At 39.8% G+C, this 19,399-nt stretch overlaps 1 protein-coding gene across 3 annotated transcripts in view; it reads left to right on the forward strand.

The window, feature by feature from the left end:
• The window catches only part of helz (helicase with zinc finger), a 29,054-nt gene extending 9,900 nt beyond the window's left edge, over positions 1–19,154 (forward strand). The window contains exons 15-33 of one of the 3 annotated variants that reach the window (XM_087811168.1): positions 1,229–1,359; positions 1,511–1,702; positions 1,829–1,930; positions 2,047–2,225; positions 3,191–3,309; positions 3,402–3,547; positions 3,623–3,770; positions 4,406–4,589; positions 4,664–4,892; positions 5,432–5,708; positions 7,771–7,822; positions 8,455–8,642; positions 9,118–9,325; positions 9,412–9,479; positions 10,044–10,536; positions 11,416–11,671; positions 11,732–12,437; positions 14,341–14,623; positions 17,007–19,154. In XM_087811168.1, the coding sequence (XP_087667294.1) occupies positions 1,229–1,359; positions 1,511–1,702; positions 1,829–1,930; positions 2,047–2,225; positions 3,191–3,309; positions 3,402–3,547; positions 3,623–3,770; positions 4,406–4,589; positions 4,664–4,892; positions 5,432–5,708; positions 7,771–7,822; positions 8,455–8,642; positions 9,118–9,325; positions 9,412–9,479; positions 10,044–10,536; positions 11,416–11,671; positions 11,732–12,437; positions 14,341–14,623; positions 17,007–17,470 (4,425 nt within the window). In that variant the 3' untranslated portion in view covers positions 17,471–19,154. The remainder of the gene's footprint in view (positions 1–1,228; positions 1,360–1,510; positions 1,703–1,828; positions 1,931–2,046; positions 2,226–3,190; positions 3,310–3,401; positions 3,548–3,622; positions 3,771–4,405; positions 4,590–4,663; positions 4,893–5,431; positions 5,709–7,770; positions 7,823–8,454; positions 8,643–9,117; positions 9,326–9,411; positions 9,480–10,043; positions 10,537–11,415; positions 11,672–11,731; positions 12,438–14,340; positions 14,624–17,006) is intronic. The other 2 variants (XM_087811184.1, XM_087811176.1) reach the window with 2 other exon arrangements.
• Positions 19,155–19,399: the final 245 nt, after the last annotated feature.

A 19,399-nucleotide genomic window follows, 5' to 3' on the forward strand; every position in this document is an offset into this window, starting at 1 on the left:
GACATCGTTCATTTGAATCTGTGTGTCTGCAGACATGTCTGTGTGTGTGTGTGTGTGTGTGTGCGCACCACCGGCATGTTTGTGTGTGCTCATCAAAGTTACGCAATCACACAATTCAAATTGTGTAAATGATAATATATTGTTGAGTATGACAGGAAATTCACTTAAACACATGAGAAACACAAATATGCAGTAAGAAAAAGAATGACTTACTAGTGTTTTCACTTTTCTTCACTCTGAAGTTTGTATGATTTATTATTGACTCATAAATATGTTTACGTCACACCTTTTTACACTAGTTTTTAGTGTTTGCAGTGAATATGTTTGTTTACAATTGTAATGAGAGGAACTAAATAAACCTTCTCCCTTTGTTTTAAAGTATACTTAATTTCCCTTCATCATAAAAATACTTAATAACTTTAGCTTGAGAATGAAAGAGAAAAACATTTTAATCACATAAATAATCACAATCCCAATATTTCTGAAATAATCGCAATTATATATTTTTCAATAATCGTTCAGCCTTAATTTTTATCAGGTTGATACAAATATAAAGTTTATTACATATTAAGCTGGCAAATCGTGCCTTTCCTTGAATAGTATTTTAACTTTGTGTTAATAAATGATGTAGTTTCTCTGCTTAGACAGCAACATTTACATAAATACAGGAAATATGGCATTATTTCTGAGTGCTTTGGAATGTCTTGACCTTCAATGGCGGTTCTGGAATGTTTGCGGCACAAAACCAGACGGTTAACGTTTTATCACGACAACCTTCATCTTCTCGTAGCGGTTCTGTAATCTACTTATTCCACAGATGCTACTTCTGCTCGTCTTTCCCGTTCCACTCTGAATTCTTAATGTGTTCTGCTCAGCTTTAATATTTCATGCACTCCTGACTCCGTGGCATTAACGGAAGGGTTTTAAATGTTTGGGTTTTTCTCTTGGTTTGCAACCGAGTGTGACTCCATCATTTATGTGATGTTTTTACTTAATCAATGCCCACTGAACACCTGAGATTGTCTGGAATCTCGTGACTGAGTCTAATTCAAGCATTTTTGTGCGACATATTAATGTTTCCTTAATTAAATGTAAAGATTATGACCAGCAGATCAAACGAATGTAGTTGAATAAGTGAAGTGTGATTATTCAGCTCAGGCGAGGATATTTTAAAGGACAAATGTAATGTAGAAAATAGTTTATTTATATGCAACATTGTGTTTCTCAGGTGGAGCTTCAGTTCCAGCTGAACAGGTTGCCGCTGTGTGAGATGCACTATGCCCTCGATCGCATAAGAGAAACCACCATCCTTTTCCCTGATGTCAGCCTGTTTCCCACCATCCCTTGGAGTCCTAACAGGTATTTTCCCTCATCTAAATGTCACTCATCGACGTTTGTCTTGCATTGAAATGTCAGACTTTTTAAAGAAGGAAAAATGAAACGTCCAACATTGTAAAATGGTAAAAGTATTCAATCGATTCTCTGTTTGATGGTAAGTAAAAGTATTAAGTCTGTCCCTCAGACAATGGGATGAGCAGCTGGATCCGCGGCTCAACGCCAAGCAGAAGGAGGCCATCTTAGCCATCACCACACCTCTCTCCATCGCTCTCCCACCGATCCTCATCATCGGGCCTTATGGCACTGGCAAGACTTTCACTCTGGCTCAGGCTGTGAAACACATTCTCCGCCAGGAACACAGCAGGTCAGTTGTTGGTTCAATTTGATATTCATTGGAATTTATCTTGTTGTTTTTTTTCCTGCTTTCAGTTTTTGAACATGAATTTTAATGGAATATTAACCTTCATGCGTTCTTTTTTATTCCTGACAGGGTCTTGATCTGTACCCACTCCAACAGTGCAGCAGACCTGTACATCAAGGACTACCTTCATCCTTATGTTGAATCAGGCAATCCACATGCCAGACCTCTCAGGTAGTAGACCCACACACACGTGTGATAGTATTTCTGATTTGATGTCCTGTCCTTGAACCAGATACAGGAATTCAAATCTGGCAATATTTCTGATTCCGTTTCTGTTCATTCACCAGGGTATACTTCCGAAACCGCTGGGTAAAGACGGTCCACCCGGTGGTCCAGCAGTACTGTCTCATCTCCAACACGCACGTCAACTTCGCGATGCCCACAAAGGATGACATTCTCAAACACCGTGTGGTGGTGGTCACCCTCAGTACCTCCCAGTACCTCTGTCAACTTGACCTAGAGCCAGGTGAGTCTCATCGACGGTCGCAATGATGGAACTACCGTTGCACATGCTAACAATACCATTGTAGTCCCTGGTACTGTACATGACTGATGTGAAATACTTGAGTCCTGAAGGTCACTACATCACGGTTATTTGACATCATCATAAAATGACTTGGCAGGATGGACATGCATGTTTGATGAGACCTTACTTTTCTCTTTCCTGCCTGTTTTTGGCATTTTGTTAGTTTTTTTAACCCGGAAATATTAAAATTTAGGCCGGCAGCCGAACCCTCATGTGTTCTAGTGTTAAGACATTCAAAGTGTTCATTTCTCATATTTTACTGAAGTTATATTGAGTTAAATATTCATACATTCTCAAAACAGTATTGTTTTATTAAACTGATTCATATTTAACACATAATTGATGTTTGGATTATTTGTTTATTTTTGTTTCTTTCATCACAAATTATTTCTACTTATTTGCTAACTAAAATAAATCGACTTCAATGTATTGCTAGGACTAACGTAAAAGGTAGGTGTTGACGGTTCAGAGGCAGCTATATCTGGTTGTTATTCAGTCTCTGTGCTCCTGCGTTACTCGCACCAACACTAATTTGTCATGCTGTTTCATCCTTGCCCTCATACTGTTCGCACCGTTTGAGCTCTTCAAAGCCGTTCTGGTGCTGCCCTTTTCCAGTGTTAACAAAAGACTGGGTTTGGCATCTACGGTGAAACCTAAAAGACGGGGTTTAGTTGTGTCACCAGAATATATTGTGTTCATCTCCTGGTTTCTCACATAATAATGTCTTATCTTTGTTGTAATATTGGCAAATTATTCTGACAGCATCCTCAGTCTGGTTTTAAAGGATTAAGAATGAGCTTCTGTTGTCTTGAAAATCTTGTATTTTCACAATTCTTTTGATGGGGAAACTATGTCTGAGTTAAGATGTTATTGATTAAAATAAAAAACTTCCCCTACTTTCTCAGGATTCTTCTCCCATATCCTGTTGGATGAAGCAGCCCAAGCCATGGAGTGTGAAACCATCATGCCTTTCGCTCTCGCAAGCAAGACCACACGCGTCGTCTTGGCTGGAGATCACATGCAGGTATTGATCGCCGCAAAATACGTCTCCTTTATCGGACAGAGTTCTCTTCCCTGTTCTCACCTCTTCTCCCCGTTTAACGTGATCTTCTGCAGCTCAGCCCATTCGTGTACAGCGAATTTGCCCGAGAGCGCAACCTCCATGCGTCACTTTTGGATCGACTGTACGAGCATTATCCTCCCGAGTACCCCTGTCGGATCCTCCTCTGCGAGAACTACCGCTCCCACGAAGCTATCATCAAGTATGTGCGACGTGTTTCCCAAATGTATGATCCACCTTTTGTTTACCTTATGTCTTGAACATTCTTTCTCGTCAGCTACACCTCCGAGTTGTTTTACGATGGAAAGCTCATGGCCAGTGGGAAACAGCCTTCTCACAAGGACTTCTACCCCTTGACCTTCTTCACTGCCAGAGGTGAAGATGTCCAGGAGAAGAACAGCACTGCCTACTACAACAATGCAGAGGTATTTAAGAGGAAAAATCTTGATTATAGAGGGTCTTGAACATCAAAGTAAGTCAAAAATCATGACAGAACCGACCAGGTTTGATAGTTGTGTCCAACTAACACAACTAATGTATTCATTTAATTTAAAAAAAAGGTATAGAAACAAATTTTCGCACAGACAAAATCTAAATCTAAAAGAAATAGAAATATATTAAATGTTATTACATAGCTTTCATTAAGGGCTGTTAACTTATTCTAAATAGACTTTATCAATTGTTAATTAATTTATTATTACTTAATTATTCATGTGTTAACGGTTACGCGGATATAAAATCATAAATCTTTAGAAAAATCGTAAACCGGAGAAAATAATATTTTTTTTGACAAGGTTAACTCAAGCTTTTATGAACCATTGTTTTGAAAATACAACAAGTACAATTTTTTTCATTTAATAATTGATCGTACTTGTACAGGGTTTGAAAAGGTTCATAACTCCTAAATTACTAAATAAATATAGTATGACTTTGTAGTATTATTGCACGAAGCTCTTGAACCTCATGGAGTAGTACTATGAGAAATGGGAGTAATAATAATAAAGAGCTTACTCGCATCTTGATATGTGATTGGGTCGTGTTTTGTTGACATTATTTTCAGGTGTTTGAGATTGTCGAGCGAGTGGAGGAGTTGCGCAAGAAATGGCCTGTGTCTTGGGGCAAGTTGGACGAGGGCAGCATCGGCGTCGTCTCCCCGTACGCCGACCAGGTGTTCCGGATTCGAGCCGAGCTCAGAAAGAAGAGGATGCACGAGATCAGTGTGGAAAGAGTGCTCAACGTCCAGGGTGAGACATAAGTCATCACGGGAAGGCTTTAAAATGAAGATGCATTTCTAAACTCGTGTCTTTCTCGACCGCAGGTAAGCAGTTCCGAGTTCTGTTCCTCAGCACCGTGAGGACGCGCCACACCTGCAAGCACAAGCAGACGGCCATCAAGCGTAAAGAGCAGCTCGTCGAGGATTCAACCGAGGACCTGGACTATGGATTCCTCTCAAACTATAAACTTCTGAACACGGCCATCACCAGAGCTCAGAGTCTGGTCGCGGTCGTGGGAGATCCCATCGCTCTCTGCTCGATTGGACGTTGCAGGTTAATACATCATTTTGTCTAAATATTTTCTTAATATTGCTCCCTCATCATTTTGAAACGTAATGTAGTCAGAAGTGATTCAACGGTTATAATCTTTTTAATCAATTCAATCCTTAGTTGATGTTATCATTTCAGTCACTTAGAGTAAACTGCTTCCGTTTCCTTTACTCCTCATTGTTGATGTCTCGCTATTTGTCTAAACGTCTAGTCAAAGATGATTTCCTGCTACTCATTAATTCTATTCGAATTCATCAAATTATTTCTCTTCTTTGGTGTTTTTGTTGCGGTGAAAGCTGGCCTCACTATCAAGGCTTCAACCAGCACTTGGTGCGACTCCCAGACAGATGACTGTAGGGAATGTTTGTCACTCAAGAAAAATAAAATAAAAATACAATCACACCAAGATTTCACCTCCGTTGCATGAACTCAAGATATTATAATATACATTCAAGTGTCACTAATAACAACAATTTAATTGAACTAGAGTTTGTCCTTCCCCCACTTTGATGTATTAAAAGAAAAATATTTTTGTCTTTCAGGAAATTCTGGGAGCACTTTGTCTCGATCTGCCACGAAAACTCGAGTCTTCACGGGATCACCTTTGAGCAGATCAAGTCTCAGCTGGAAGCGTTGGAGCTGAAGAAGACCTACGTTCTCAACCCCTTGGCGCCGGAGTTCATCCCGCGGGCTCTCAGGCCTCTGCAGATGCATCACCCGTCATCACAGGTGCTGCACCAGCACCACCAGCAGCACCACCCGCAGCCCGTCTCCAACAAACAGGGTCCTCTGCAGCAACAGCAGCAGTCGCCTCCCAAGGTAAGGAAACATAGTTTTATTGATGAAAAACCAATCCCATTAAGTAGTCCAATGTGACATATGGGGAAAGTTGACACCATTCAAAAAATGATATGTATATTTTAAATATTTGCCTTTTAATTTGATTAAAAAACACTTTCCATTTCACTGTGTTACGTAATGATTCAGGTTAATAGGAAATCCTAACCACACATCTAGATCTCGATGTCTTCTCTGCCTCGTATTATTAAGCTTGAGCAAGCATGTCTTGGTTTACTCTTCTTTACAAAGGTTAACAGAGTCACCTACACGTCAACCTCCCACTGGGCCCAATGAGCCGCAGCTCCGCAGCATGAGCTGAGGCTGAAACGTCCACCTCTTTGATGGTGACGTGGCAGCGCCTCTAAATGTGATATAGATCAACAGAAGTATCGTCAAATATTCATGCATCTAAACATGGACGTAAGGGTAATAATATAGTCCTTGTATATACCGTATTTTCCGGACTATAAGTGTCTCCGGAGCACAAGTCGCTCCAGACATAAAATGCATAATAAAGAAGTAAAAACATATATAAGTCGCACTGGAGTATAAGTCGCATTTTTGGGGGAAATTAATTTGATAAAATCCAAGAACAGACATGTGATCTTGAAAGACAAGTTAAAATAAAACTAGAGGCAACAACAGAATAATGTTACGTTACATGAAGTGAGAACCTGGTATGTTAACATAACATATGAAGAGTTATTCAGAGAACTATAGCATCAATAACTAACAAGTTTACCAAACCATCCGTGTAACTCCAAATAACTCTTCATCCTCGTGTCACTTTTAAACAACTAACTAACTCCGGAGGTAGAAGATGCTTCCTCTTCTACGTGGAAATGATCAACACAGGCCTAGAGCGCCCTCTTGTGGTTTAGTGTGAAAATAACATGTGAAATGATATACCGCTAATAATGTGGTAATAATTTCACACATAAGTCGCTCCAGAGTATAAGTCGCACCCCCGGACAAACTATTAAAAAAAACGGTGTTTTATAGTCCGGGAAATAAGGTAATTATATTATAACAAGCTGACGACATGATGCTTCTTGTCTTTGTTCATTCTGTTAGAAACGGGTGATTTATTTGAGCGGCAGATAAACTACCATGATGTCTTGCTGCACACTGGTCTATTCAGTCACAGCTTTATATTGTATATAAATTCTATCTTGATGTGTCAAAAATCATCGATGGCTCCGATGGGTTGGCTGGGCGGCAAAGCATTACAGGAGCCTTCCAGGTCACCGTTACTGAGAGGGTTGTTGAGCGTAATGACACCTCGTATGCAATGTTGAGTTTGCAAAATCAAATGAATGTTTTTATTTGAACATTTATTTGCATATTTCGTTCAATGTGGGGCAAGTATAATGTATATTTTTGTCGTTATAGGCATGGTTTTCTATTTTCATTTTGAAGCTAAAAATCTCTTCTTCTTCCTCAATTAAATAAAGACTCAGTAGCAGAGACGTGTTGATAATTGCTTCGATGCAGTTCTATAAATGTTTGATATGTCTTTTGTAATAATAATAATTGCTCCAGCAACTGTTTTTTCTTATCAAAGTCAGATTTTCCCGGAATGTTTACAATGAGAAACACTTGTATTAAACTTATGCTTCAATATCTTGAAGTTTCCATGATATAAACACTATATGAACATCAATGCAAGATCATTATTGATTAATTGTAGAGACATCAGAGGATAACGTTTAATTTTCATGTCACTTTAAAAAAAACTACTATAGAAGTTTCAATTTACAGTTTTATTTGTTTTTACAGCAGTTCAACTATGGCTGATAAAGAGGAAGGAATAGATGATTATATTCTGCTGTAGGGTTACAAAAGAGCGATTAATTTCTGTATTGATTTATTTATTCTCTGCTTGTTCTTGCTCACATTGTTCCTCCTCTATTGTCAGCGCTGCATCTTGACTGTGACAGATGTGGGTCAGTTGTGATCACGCTACAGCTGCTCTTGGCGTTTCTTGTACAGTTGATGGACTCGCTTAAGTTACTTATTCAACTCTGATCTTGTCTTGCAGGGGAAACACAACCAACACAACCATTCGGATCACCTTCCACCTGAAGGATTTGGTGAGTGTTTTATTCATCTCGTCTTCTTCCGTAGGACTCGTGGCTCTAGATGTGCGACAAAATATTGCATCTATAGATTTGTTTGCATCCTCCTCGTCCGTCAAATCCTCCTTCATGATTAAGCATATTTATGGCCATCATTACCTTGACAGGTGTATCATGATGAAAGGTTTTCTGTGTTATACAGACCTGACATGAAAAAAACTCCCTCATTCAGACTGGAATTTGTTTCTCTGCATTTCTTCAACTATTTAAGAATACATACCTTTACATACCTTTTTCAGTTAAATCAATTTAAAAAATAGTTTGCACAAGTGTAATGATTCTTTGTGAAAGAACATAGAATTGAAACTGATGGTAAAATTAATATTAAAAAAAAGTATCGTAGTAGATTAAAGAACATTGGATTTACCTGCATTTATTTGTAGGTACAAATATATTTCTTATATGGTTCATACTTGAGGCCATCAAAAGGCTTTCGCCGTGATTTAAAGAACAAAAAACTTGGTATTAAATGAATAAAACACAAAGTTTAGTGGCGTATTGTGTGTTTTTGTGTACTTGTAACCAGATTGTTGTACATGACTCATTTGAATTGACCCTTTCTTTTCATCCTGCTTCTCTCGCCACAGTCCAACCCAATCCAGCTGTTCTGATGGGAAACCCGATTCGGGCCTTCACGCCACCTTTGGTTAGTGCTCCAGCTGGCTTAGGGAAGTCACCCAGTCCGGTTCAGAGAGTAGATCCTCACACAGGCACAGGCATCCTCTATGTTCCAGCGGTGTATGGTGGCAACATGGTCATGTCAATGCCCCTCCCAGTAAGTTTTTAAAAGCAAAGATAAATACTTCACCAGCACTGGTATGCATTAATCCCAAATTAAAATAACAATAATGCCTGGATGCATGCTCTCAAAAAGATCTGTCTTTGGAACCGCGACAGATGTAACTTGACCTGGTTGGTAAATAAAGAAACACCAACAAAAAAAAGTCTCAAAAGCATCAATAACCTGTTGACTTTTCTCGCCTCCTGTGGAATGTCAATTATTTTTAACTTCCTTAACTTACAACGCACTTAAATATATCTACGACCAAACTTGCTTTGTTAGGAGAAAAACTTTTCTGATTCCATCAATTATTTGCTGGAATCATTAACATTTGTGACCAAGAAAAATAGCCAAAAATTAACCTCAAAATATACTTACCTCAATACCTGTTTGTGACGGCCTCAGCAGAATCGGTTCAGCAGCGTTGGTTCCATGTTGTCCTTCTCTGACTGACCGGTGTTTCCTGTAGTTGCCTTGGACAGGATACCAGAATCCACGCTTTGCTGTGGACCCGCGCATCATGAGTCACCCGGCGGCCATGGCCTACAACTTCAACCTGTTACAAGCCCAGAATCGAGGGTCCCCGATCCCCTACGGTGGCGTCGCCCACCCGTCCCCCCTCGGCATGTGTCAGCCCAGTCCCGAGAAGGAGCCGCCCATGGATCCCATCAGAAATGGCATGTTTTCTTTCCTCCTGATGTGGATTCAACCATAAAAACACAGAGCGTCTTCAATAAATGTTTTGTTTTTTGGTAAATCACAGGAAAAATGGCAGAACAGATTCGCCTTCAGACACCAGAGCGTAAATCCACGGACTTGAAGGATAAGCAGGTGAGGTTTGCTGCAGGAAACGAAGTAGAATCTTGTTTAAATTATAAAATATTGAGTTATTGAATCGAAGATTTTCCGAAGTTTTTTAAATGATCAGATTTAACCTTTCTTTATCAACCATATACTGTATATGTGTTTGTGGTATCCCTTGTGTCGTCTCTGGGTCAAGGTCAACGACCTCCCCGACTTCTATTAATGCATGTGCGTCTCTTGGTCGTTCATCTTGACCCAGAGATTGGTTGAAAGGTTGATTTTTATTAATTGAACAATTTCTATAATAAAAACGTTGAATTTGTTTGTATTGAATAATTTAATTTAAATATTTAAAATAAATTCTAAATCATTCTACCAATAGAGTAAAGATCCACTTACATCTGTTATTTCACTAAATAAATCATTAAATCATATTATTAAAAAAAAACAAATGCAAACTCTTTATAGACACTAACTCTATTAAACTATAATAATAGAGATGTGGAAATTAATTTGAGTCATTCCCAACTCTGACTGCACTGACATACTTCTATAGATATCACGATGCTGATCAATGTTGTGTCGTCTCAGGGAGATGTCGATTCGGGACAAAGTCGAGGTCCAGACCTGCCGCCCGACGGTCTAGTCGGGTTACTACATCGCAAAGACCCCGCGGCCGCTCAAAGATCCCTGAACTACCACCTGGCACCACCTAACCCGGCTATTCCCCAACACCTGGCCGGCGGGAGAGCCTTTCCCAGCCAGTACCAAGTCTCCCGGCTTCCCTATCGGGTCGGACAGCCGCTCCACCCCGGGATGGCCCAGCAGAGTCAGCAGCAGCAGCAGCTCAGCCCCGCGTTCAGCTCCAACAACCCCAGTGCTTCGTTCTTCAGCGGCCACATGGGCTCCCATCGGCCCGTCCAGTCCCCGACGATGGACGGACCCGAGTCCACGGGAGACGAGATGAATAGTCTGAGGACACCCCTGGTCCATCCAGTGGGACACCAAGCAGGTCTTTCTCAACACAACCGGATCAACAACTTTGGGGAGGAAGGTCCGGAAGCTGCTCTGGCGGATTGTCTCGGTAATTTATCATTCTATTCCTGTTTCTTTCTCTCGCTCCGTCCTTTTTCTTTCCTTCCCTTTCCCTCCCTTCATTTTTCTTTCTTTTTCTCTTCTGCCATTTACTCTCACTAACCTGAAGTATTCAGTCCAGAGCTGTGTTTCTAATCACATACTTGTGTACTTAATATTTTTAGTGCATAAGTGCGTCTCAATTCTTATTATGTGAAATGTAGTGCTCCATACACACGAAATCGTACTAAAACGATCGATGGACACTTTCTACACTAAACGACTATATCTTAGTGACGTTGTAAATGGAATTTACGCCATATATCTAGATATCTATATATCTAGATATATGTTTAGATAAAAATAGTTGGTTAAATGGTCACCAGACATTACCAAAGGATCACCAGGCTAGTCGATTGAACTCTCAGCCAATCATGCGACACACAGACGGTCACGTGACGGCGTAGAAGAACTGGCGGATCATCTCAAGTGTAGTCCAGAAAACCTGTCGAATACGCTCAAAAAAATGTACATTTCATCTCTTAGATCATTTCAGGAAGGAATTATGTCTCGGAGAAACCACAGGTTGAACCGAGTCGTCTTCTTGACTCGTTTCCAGAGGTTTCCTGGGTCGCTATGAGCTTGTTCTGTGAAAAAAGGCTCCTTCCTCTCTGACTTGAAATCTGTTTTGCACCAAAGTTTTGAATAATATACTTATTTCTTCCACAAATTCATTTTGAAAATATTTGAAAACTTCAATGCAATTATTCCCTGAAAACAAATTTAACCTAAAAAACACAATTTAATTAAAAAATATATATATATTTCCATAGACCATCATTCCTTCATCTTGTATCTCCTCACTGAACTGGTACATTTTCGATTGCAGAGCTCCAAGGTCCCCTGGCCCTGGAGGTGTTGAACCAGCAACAGCAGAGCGCCAGGATGGGCCAGTGGGGGGAGGCGGCGAGCTCCTTCCTCTCCAGCGGGGTCCCCTTCCCGGTCCCCCAGCAGATCGCTCACCTCGCTCAGCCGGGCATGACTCGCTTCCCCCCTCAGCTCCTCCGAGCGGCGAGCTGGGGTCTCGGCGCCAACGTGGAGGACGACGTCGGACCTTCTTCCAACGCCGGACCACCTTTCGCCAGGTGAGGAGAGATGAACCGGTCGCGTGTCACGGATCCAGAGTTGAAAGTGTCGATCCTCAGGTACACGGGCCTCCTGAGAGAGATGCCTCTGCAGGAGGCGCCTCAGGCCCGAGACGTGACGGAGCTGCAGCCTCCGCCGCAGTCTCGGCTGCTTCAGTACCGTCAGTCCAGGAACCCGGGCGACCACTCGTCCGCCCTGGAGGCCGCCGCCAACCTCGACAGTCCTTTCCCGTCAGGACAGTACTCCCACGACGGCGTCCGGGAGTATCTCAACAACAACAACAACATGCACGGCGGCGCCTCGCTTCAACACAACCACGCCGCAGGTCCACTCTTCAACGCCGGGGGCTACGCAAACCAGCCGGCGCCACAGCCCGCCAGCCCCCCTTCCTCCCAGGTCAAATTCCTTCTGCAGGAGGGACAGTGGTCCCAGACCGGACCCCCCTCCGTCAGCCCGCCACACCAGAACCATCTTTTGGGGAACCAAGGCCATGGCCTGCCCTATGGGATGGCAATTATGGGTCACCCTAGTAGGCAGGAGCAGGTCCGGTTGATGCAGCTTCACCACCATCACCATCAGCAGCAGCAACAGCAGCATCATCATCATCAACATCAGCAGCAGCAGCACCAACAACAACAACAACAACAACAGCAACATCATCATCATCAACAGCAACAACAACAGTGTCAAGACCAAGACGTGGAGTCGTACAACTCTCTGTCCCCCAGAACCACGACGGCTCCTGCCGTCCACAGTCAAGATGAGGTGAGTTTTTTTTCCAAGAGGTTTATTTATTTCTGTCAGAAACTTAAATCCGTAATGATTCAAATCAGATAATGTTTTAAATGGATTATAAAAACAGTTGTTTGTCACGTTGACTGCCATATTGAACATGTGGATAGAAAAGCACTATATAAATACAAATTACTTACTTATTATTGATGTTGCATAATGTTGACTTTGAATTTGTCCTTTGGTCATTTATGTGCGTCATGTGAACACAAATGACGCACATTCATTCCAGTACTTTAATGTGATCATTTTTGTGTGAGTTACGAGTGTCATGTGATGATTGTTTGTTTACATGACACATAAATAATCATCACATGACACATAAATAATCACATAATGTTCATAAGGGCTGCACGATATTGGAAATATGTGCGATATTGGTGTCTTGAAGTGCGATATCGCTATTAATGCAATATTTTTTTCTTTCACCTAAAAATGTAGCCGTTTGCAGTTTAAAGAATTAAAACTACGCGATATAGCACTTTCGTTTTATGTCAACGCTTCTGTGTCGACATGATTGTAGAAAAATATCTCTTCTAACGCTCAGTCTCGCGGGACTTGCATCGGTTTCCCGTGAAACTGAGAGACATCAGAGAGGAGCCGCCGGCGCGTCGTGATATCACCAAATCAATAATAAATCCTTGTACACGCACACGTAACACTTTATAAATGACGCTAACAACTTAGCTTGTTAGCATACGCTGAAGACGGACAGGTTTGTTTGGAAGTTCATGATCTTCTAAGAAAACAACTGAGACGAGATGAAAAGTTCTTACAATATGTTGCTTTAACAAAGGAGGTTGAAAGAGACGAGTGACTGGATCACTAGTGTTTGACTAGATCATAAGTTAGTATTACTTCACTGGATCACTAGTGTTTGACTAGATCATAAGTTAGTATTACTTCACTGGATCACTAGTGTTTGACTAGATCATAAGTTAGTATTACTTCACTGGATCACTAGTGTTTGACTAGATCATAAGTTAGTATTACTTCACTGGATCACTAGTGTTTGACTAGATCATAAGTTAGTATTACTTCACTGGATCACTAGTGTTTGACTAGATCATAAGTTAGTATTACTTCACTGGATCACTAGTGTTTGACTAGATCATAAGTTAGTATTACTTCACTGGATCACTAGTGTTTGACTAGATCATAAGTTAGTATTACTTCACTGGATCACTAGTGTTTGACTACATCATAAGTTAGTATTACTTCACTGGATCACTAGTGTTTGACTAGATCATAAGTTAGTATTACTTCACTGGATCACTAGTGTTTGACTACATCATAAGTTAGTATTACTTCACTGGATCACTAGTGTTTGACTAGATCATAAGTTAGTATTACTTCACTGGATCACTAGTGTTTGACTAGATCATAAGTTATGTTACTTCACTGGATCACTAGTGTTTGACTAGATCATAAGTTAGTATTACTTCACTGGATCACTAGTGTTTGACTAGATCATAAGTTAGTATTACTTCACTGGATCACTAGTGTTTGACTAGATCATAAGTTAGTATTACTTCACTGGATCACTAGTGTTTGACTAGATCATAAGTTAGTATTACTTCCTGAGACGCGTCGTCATAGCAACCGAGCCTAACACAGTTCACAGACGGACGGAGACGTAAACAACAACGAGACATAGAAGTACAAATTGACAACTTTACAGAACGTGACACTGATTGATCGAAGTGTGTATTTAAGAAATGATTGATTTATACAATAACAATTATAAATGATCGCACATGATATGCATATCGCACGTGACAATGTCGCAATATCGCATTTTTTTTGTACCTCATCGTACATTTTATTTTGACCACAATTTCAAAGCCCTTGGTTCTCCTCCTCTCTCCGACACCAGTATGAACCCAGAGGTCCCGGCAGGCCCCTGTACCAGCGCAGCATCTCCTCCTGCTACCCCGACGACGTGTCTCCATCCAACACCCTCGTGGCTCAGCCTCCGCCCCGGACCTCGGAGGCCGAGCATCCGCTCGTGCAGCAGCAGCATCACCATCAGCAGACGCACGTCCCGTACGGATACGCCTCCAACGACATGTGGACGGCCAACGGCGGAGGTCCAGGTCCGTTTCGAAACATGCCTTGCAACGGAGCCGGCTCTGGGGCGCAGCCTCGGGAGCTTCAGGGTAGGTTTCTTAACTCTTGTCATCAAAGGTTCCGTTGTCGAAAATGTGTTTTTTCTCGTACTATAGCAAGTTTTCAGTTCAACTCGTCGAGCTTCGTTCATAGACTCGCGTCAAACACAGTTAATACAACAGATAAATCCTCCTTTACTGTGTTTGTCCGACTATAAGTTGCTCTTAAATTCTGTCAAAAATCGTCAGTTTCTAATCCGGAACCGATTTTTATGTAACGCACTCTAGTCGACTGTATCCTCTCGTCCTCAGTCACAGGATTCAATGGCTCCTTAAGCCGCGGACGACGTAATGTCTGCTGCCGTCTAGTGAGCGGTGGTTTAATGAAACGGTGAAATGAACGAAGGCTGTGAATATTTTCAAGTTGATTACTTTATTTTCTACTCACTATATTGAAATATAAACCATAAAATAATTACCATCAAATATGATTTTAAAGAAACGTGGAAAAAATGTTTCTGCTTCACTACAGGCAGGTTTGTGTCGACATGACCTTCTCTCTTTCAACTTGATTGACATAAAACTAATCAACTTTGACATAAAACTATACTATCAACTTGATTGACATAAAACTAATCAACTTTGACATAAAACTATACTTTCAACTTTATTGACATAAAACTAATCAACTTTGACATAAAACTATACTTTCAACTTTATTGACATAAAACTAATCAACTTTGACATAAAACTATACTTTCAACTTGATTGACATAAAACTAATCAACTTTGACATAAAACTATACTTTCAACTTGATTGACATAAAACTAATCAACTTTGACATAAAACTATACTTTCAACTTGATTGACATAAAACTAATCAACTTTGACATAAAACTATACTTTCAACTTGATTGACATAAAACTAATCAACTTTGACATAAAAGTATACTTTCAACTTTATTGACATAAAACTAATCAACTTTGACATAAAACTATACTATTAACTTGATTGACATAAAACTAATCAACTTTGACATAAAAGTATACTTTCAACTTTATTGACATAAAACTAATCAACTTTGACATAAAACTATACTTTCAACTTTATTGACATAAAACTAATCAACTTTGACATAAAACTAATCAACTTTGACATAAAACTATACTTTCAACTTTATTGACATAAAACTTTTCTTTCAACTTTATTGACCTAAAACTATTCTTTCAACTTTATTGACATAAAACTAATCAACTTTATTGACATAGTATTCTTTCAACTTTATTGACCTAAAACTAATCAACTTTATTGACATAGTATTCTTTCAACTTTATTGACATAAAATTAATCAACTTTGACATAAAACTAATCAACTTTGACATAAAACTATTCTTTCAACTTTATTGACATAAAACTAATCAACTTTATTGACATAGTATTCTTTCAACTTTATTGACCTTAGACTATTCTTTCAACTTTATCGACGCAAAACTATTCTTTCAACTTTATTGACCTAAAACTATTCTTTCAACTTTATTGACATAGTATTCTTTCAACTTTATTGACCTAAAACTATTCTTTCAACTTTATTGACATAGTATTCTTTCAACTTTATTGACCTAAAACTATTCTTTCAACTTTATTGACATAGTATTCTTTCAACTTTATCGACCTAAAACTATTCTTTCAACTTTATTGACCTAAAACTATTCTTTCAACTTTATTGACCTAAAACTATTCTTTCAACTTTATTGACATAGTATTCTTTCAACTTTATCGACCTAAAACTATTCTTTCAACTTTATTGACATAGTATTCTTTCAACTTTATTGACCTAAAACTATTCTTTCAACTTTATTGACATAGTATTCTTTCAACTTTATCGACCTAAAACTATTCTTTCAACTTTATTGACCTAAAACTATTCTTTCAACTTTATTGACCTAAAACTATTCTTTCAACTTTATTGACATAGTATTCTTTCAACTTTATTGACCTAAAACTATTCTTTCAACTTTATTGACATAGTATTCTTTCAACTTTATCGACACAAAACTATTCTTTCAACTTTATTGACCTAAAACTATTCTTTCAACTTTATTGACATAGTATTCTTTCAACTTTATCGACCTAAAACTATTCTTTCAACTTTATTGACTTAAAACTATTCTTTCAATGTTAATGACAAAAAACAATGCTTTTAACTTTATTGACTTAAAACTATTCTTTCAACTTTATTGACATAAAACTATTCTTTCAATGTTAATGACAAAAAACAATACTTTTAACTTTATTGACATAAAACTATTCTTTCAATGTTAATGACAAAAAACGATACTTTTAACTTTATTGACATAAAACTATTCAACGTTAATGACATAAAACTGGAAATGTTACTTTTCTAATCGCCCGTCGGTGTCTTCTCCGAACAGCGTCGAAGGTTCATCGTCAGACGGAGGAGAAGGCGAAGGCGGAGTCTGCGGCGTCGCAGCAAACACACCCTCATGCTCTCAACTCCCTGCAGCACCTCGGACAGTTCCCTCCCCTCATGCCAAATAGCAAACCACAACCCCAACAACAACAACCCCAACAACAACCCCAACAACAACAACAACCGCAGCAGCAACAGCAGCAGCAACAGCAGCAGCAGCAGCAGCAGCAGCAGCAGCAGCATCCCCCCCCACCGCCGCCCCCCCAGGCTCCCATGGAGCCGGGCCAGAGGCCTCCACACCTCAGTAAACCTCCCACCATGTCCTACGCCAGCGCTCTCCGGGCTCCGCCCAAACCCCGAGCCGTTCGCCCGGAGCAGAAGAAGAACAGCGACCCGCTGTCTCTGCTGCAGGAGCTGAGCATCGGCTCGGACGCTAGCAACGGTTACTACTCGTACTTCAAGTGAGTCTCCTTAAAAACAAAAAAAAAAAAAGAAAAAGGAAAAAGAAAAAAAAAAAGGTAAAACCCGAGAAAAGAAGAAAAAAAAGACAAAAATAGTGACACGTGTTTCTATCGGTCGTTTATTTTCCTGCATTTTTTTTGTTCCTTTTTAACTCTTGATTTGTAACGTCGATCTTTCTCTTCTGGCATATCTGTGAAGAAACACGTATATACAGTGAATGCATTACTGCGACATACATGTATATATGAATATATACTTACAGTATTTACACTTGTATATGTCAAGAAAAACTTTAAAAAAGAAAAAAACAGTGGTTTGTTCGACCACTTAGCTGTCTGTATATTGTTTTTTTACCGGCTTTGATTTCTCCACGTTCAGACTCACACGTGGTCGACGGACGCTTCGGCGAATAGAAGATCTTTGTTTTCCCTCGAGAGTCGACGAGTCACGTGACCCCCTCGTCTCCGTCGCGTCCGACCTTTCCACGCCACGATATCACAAATGTAAAAAGTAAAAACTCTGTCTTTTCGGTTCTCGTGTCCAAGTCACGATCTCGCCATCCCCTCCGCTAACATCATAGTCGCCGAGAGAGAAGTCGTTTGAGGTTGTCAAAGGAAGGTCCGGAGGAAAAGTAGTCCCTCGTCTCCGTCGGCGTTTGTATAAAGTTGTGTTTAAATGACGAGACCGACTATTTGTTCCTGAAGGTTTTGAGGAAGTGCGAGAGGTCGAAGGTCGTCTCTAGGAACGAAGTGGCTCGTACGAGTGCAGCAGATAAAAATAGCTTCTGTCCGTGCCTTCGATCCCGTATGGTTTAGGTTCGTCCTCCACGTTCAAAATTGTAGTTTTTAAACTCCCGACTCGGCAGAGACGCTCGTGTTTGTACATAAACATTTTCTAGATATTTACACACACCCGGATTTTAGGAGCGCCTGGATTTTTAGCCGGAGCTCTCGGACGTAGATCCTTTTTAATTATGCAAAAAGAAAAAGTGCACGCAACGAAAATACCGGCTAGTTGCGTCGAACTCGTGAACTTTTCTTTTCTTTTCCGCGAAATAGTCTCTGTTGCACAATTTAATCTCTATATTGAAAGTATCGTTGCTGGATTTGTCCTCCTCTAGTTCCCGTAGGTAGTTTCTTCTACAATCAACGTGTTTTTCTTTCTCCCCCTTTTGATTTTTCGGTGTTTTGATGCGAAGACTCTTCTCGTGCATGATTTTAAATCCCGGTTTTTATCCGTTTGTATGAATTTGTGGATGAAAAAAAAAAAAAAAAAAAGCTTTTGTTGAACCTACAGAGTCTAATATTTTATTGTGTATAACTGGTGACGATCAACTATTAACACGTGGATCTCTGGTCAATACTAACGGTTTAACTGCTGCTTCTCCATCTGAGCAGGAGGTTCAACCACGTGTTTAAAGGGATTTTATTTTCAACACGTTTCCACTCAGTCATTGAAAACCTTCTTTTTTTTTCTGTGGCACATGCAAGAGGAGCGACCTCCTGCCCCGCCAGTAGAGGGCGCTGTCGTGCTGAGCCACGTCTCTCCCGCAGCTTCTTCATCAAGATTATTCAGAATCTGTTTCACTTTTCATTTCAATCAACGGTGGTCGAAAAGTTTTTAAACTGTGTTTCAAAGTTTTATTTTCTTTTTTAATTTGTTTCTCTATTAAAGTGTTTTTATTGAAGCTCTGGGTTTGTGTTGAATCGACGACTGTTTCGCCTTCGAAGTGTAGAAACACTTAAATATATATAAATATTTAATATATACTACAGACTTTAAACATTAAACGTTGAAAAAGAGGCTCAAACTCAACAAAGATGCTTGATTAACGTTTTAAAAATTGTTTTTCTTATTATAGTTTTATTTTATTAAGTACGAGTAACATTGTTTTAGCAACTTCTTAAATGTACAGTTTATAATATTTAAATG

The sequence above is a fragment of the Callionymus lyra genome, chromosome 1, assembly GCF_982586985.1.
Source record: "Callionymus lyra chromosome 1, fCalLyr1.hap1.1, whole genome shotgun sequence".
Lineage (NCBI taxonomy): Eukaryota > Metazoa > Chordata > Actinopteri > Syngnathiformes > Callionymidae > Callionymus > Callionymus lyra.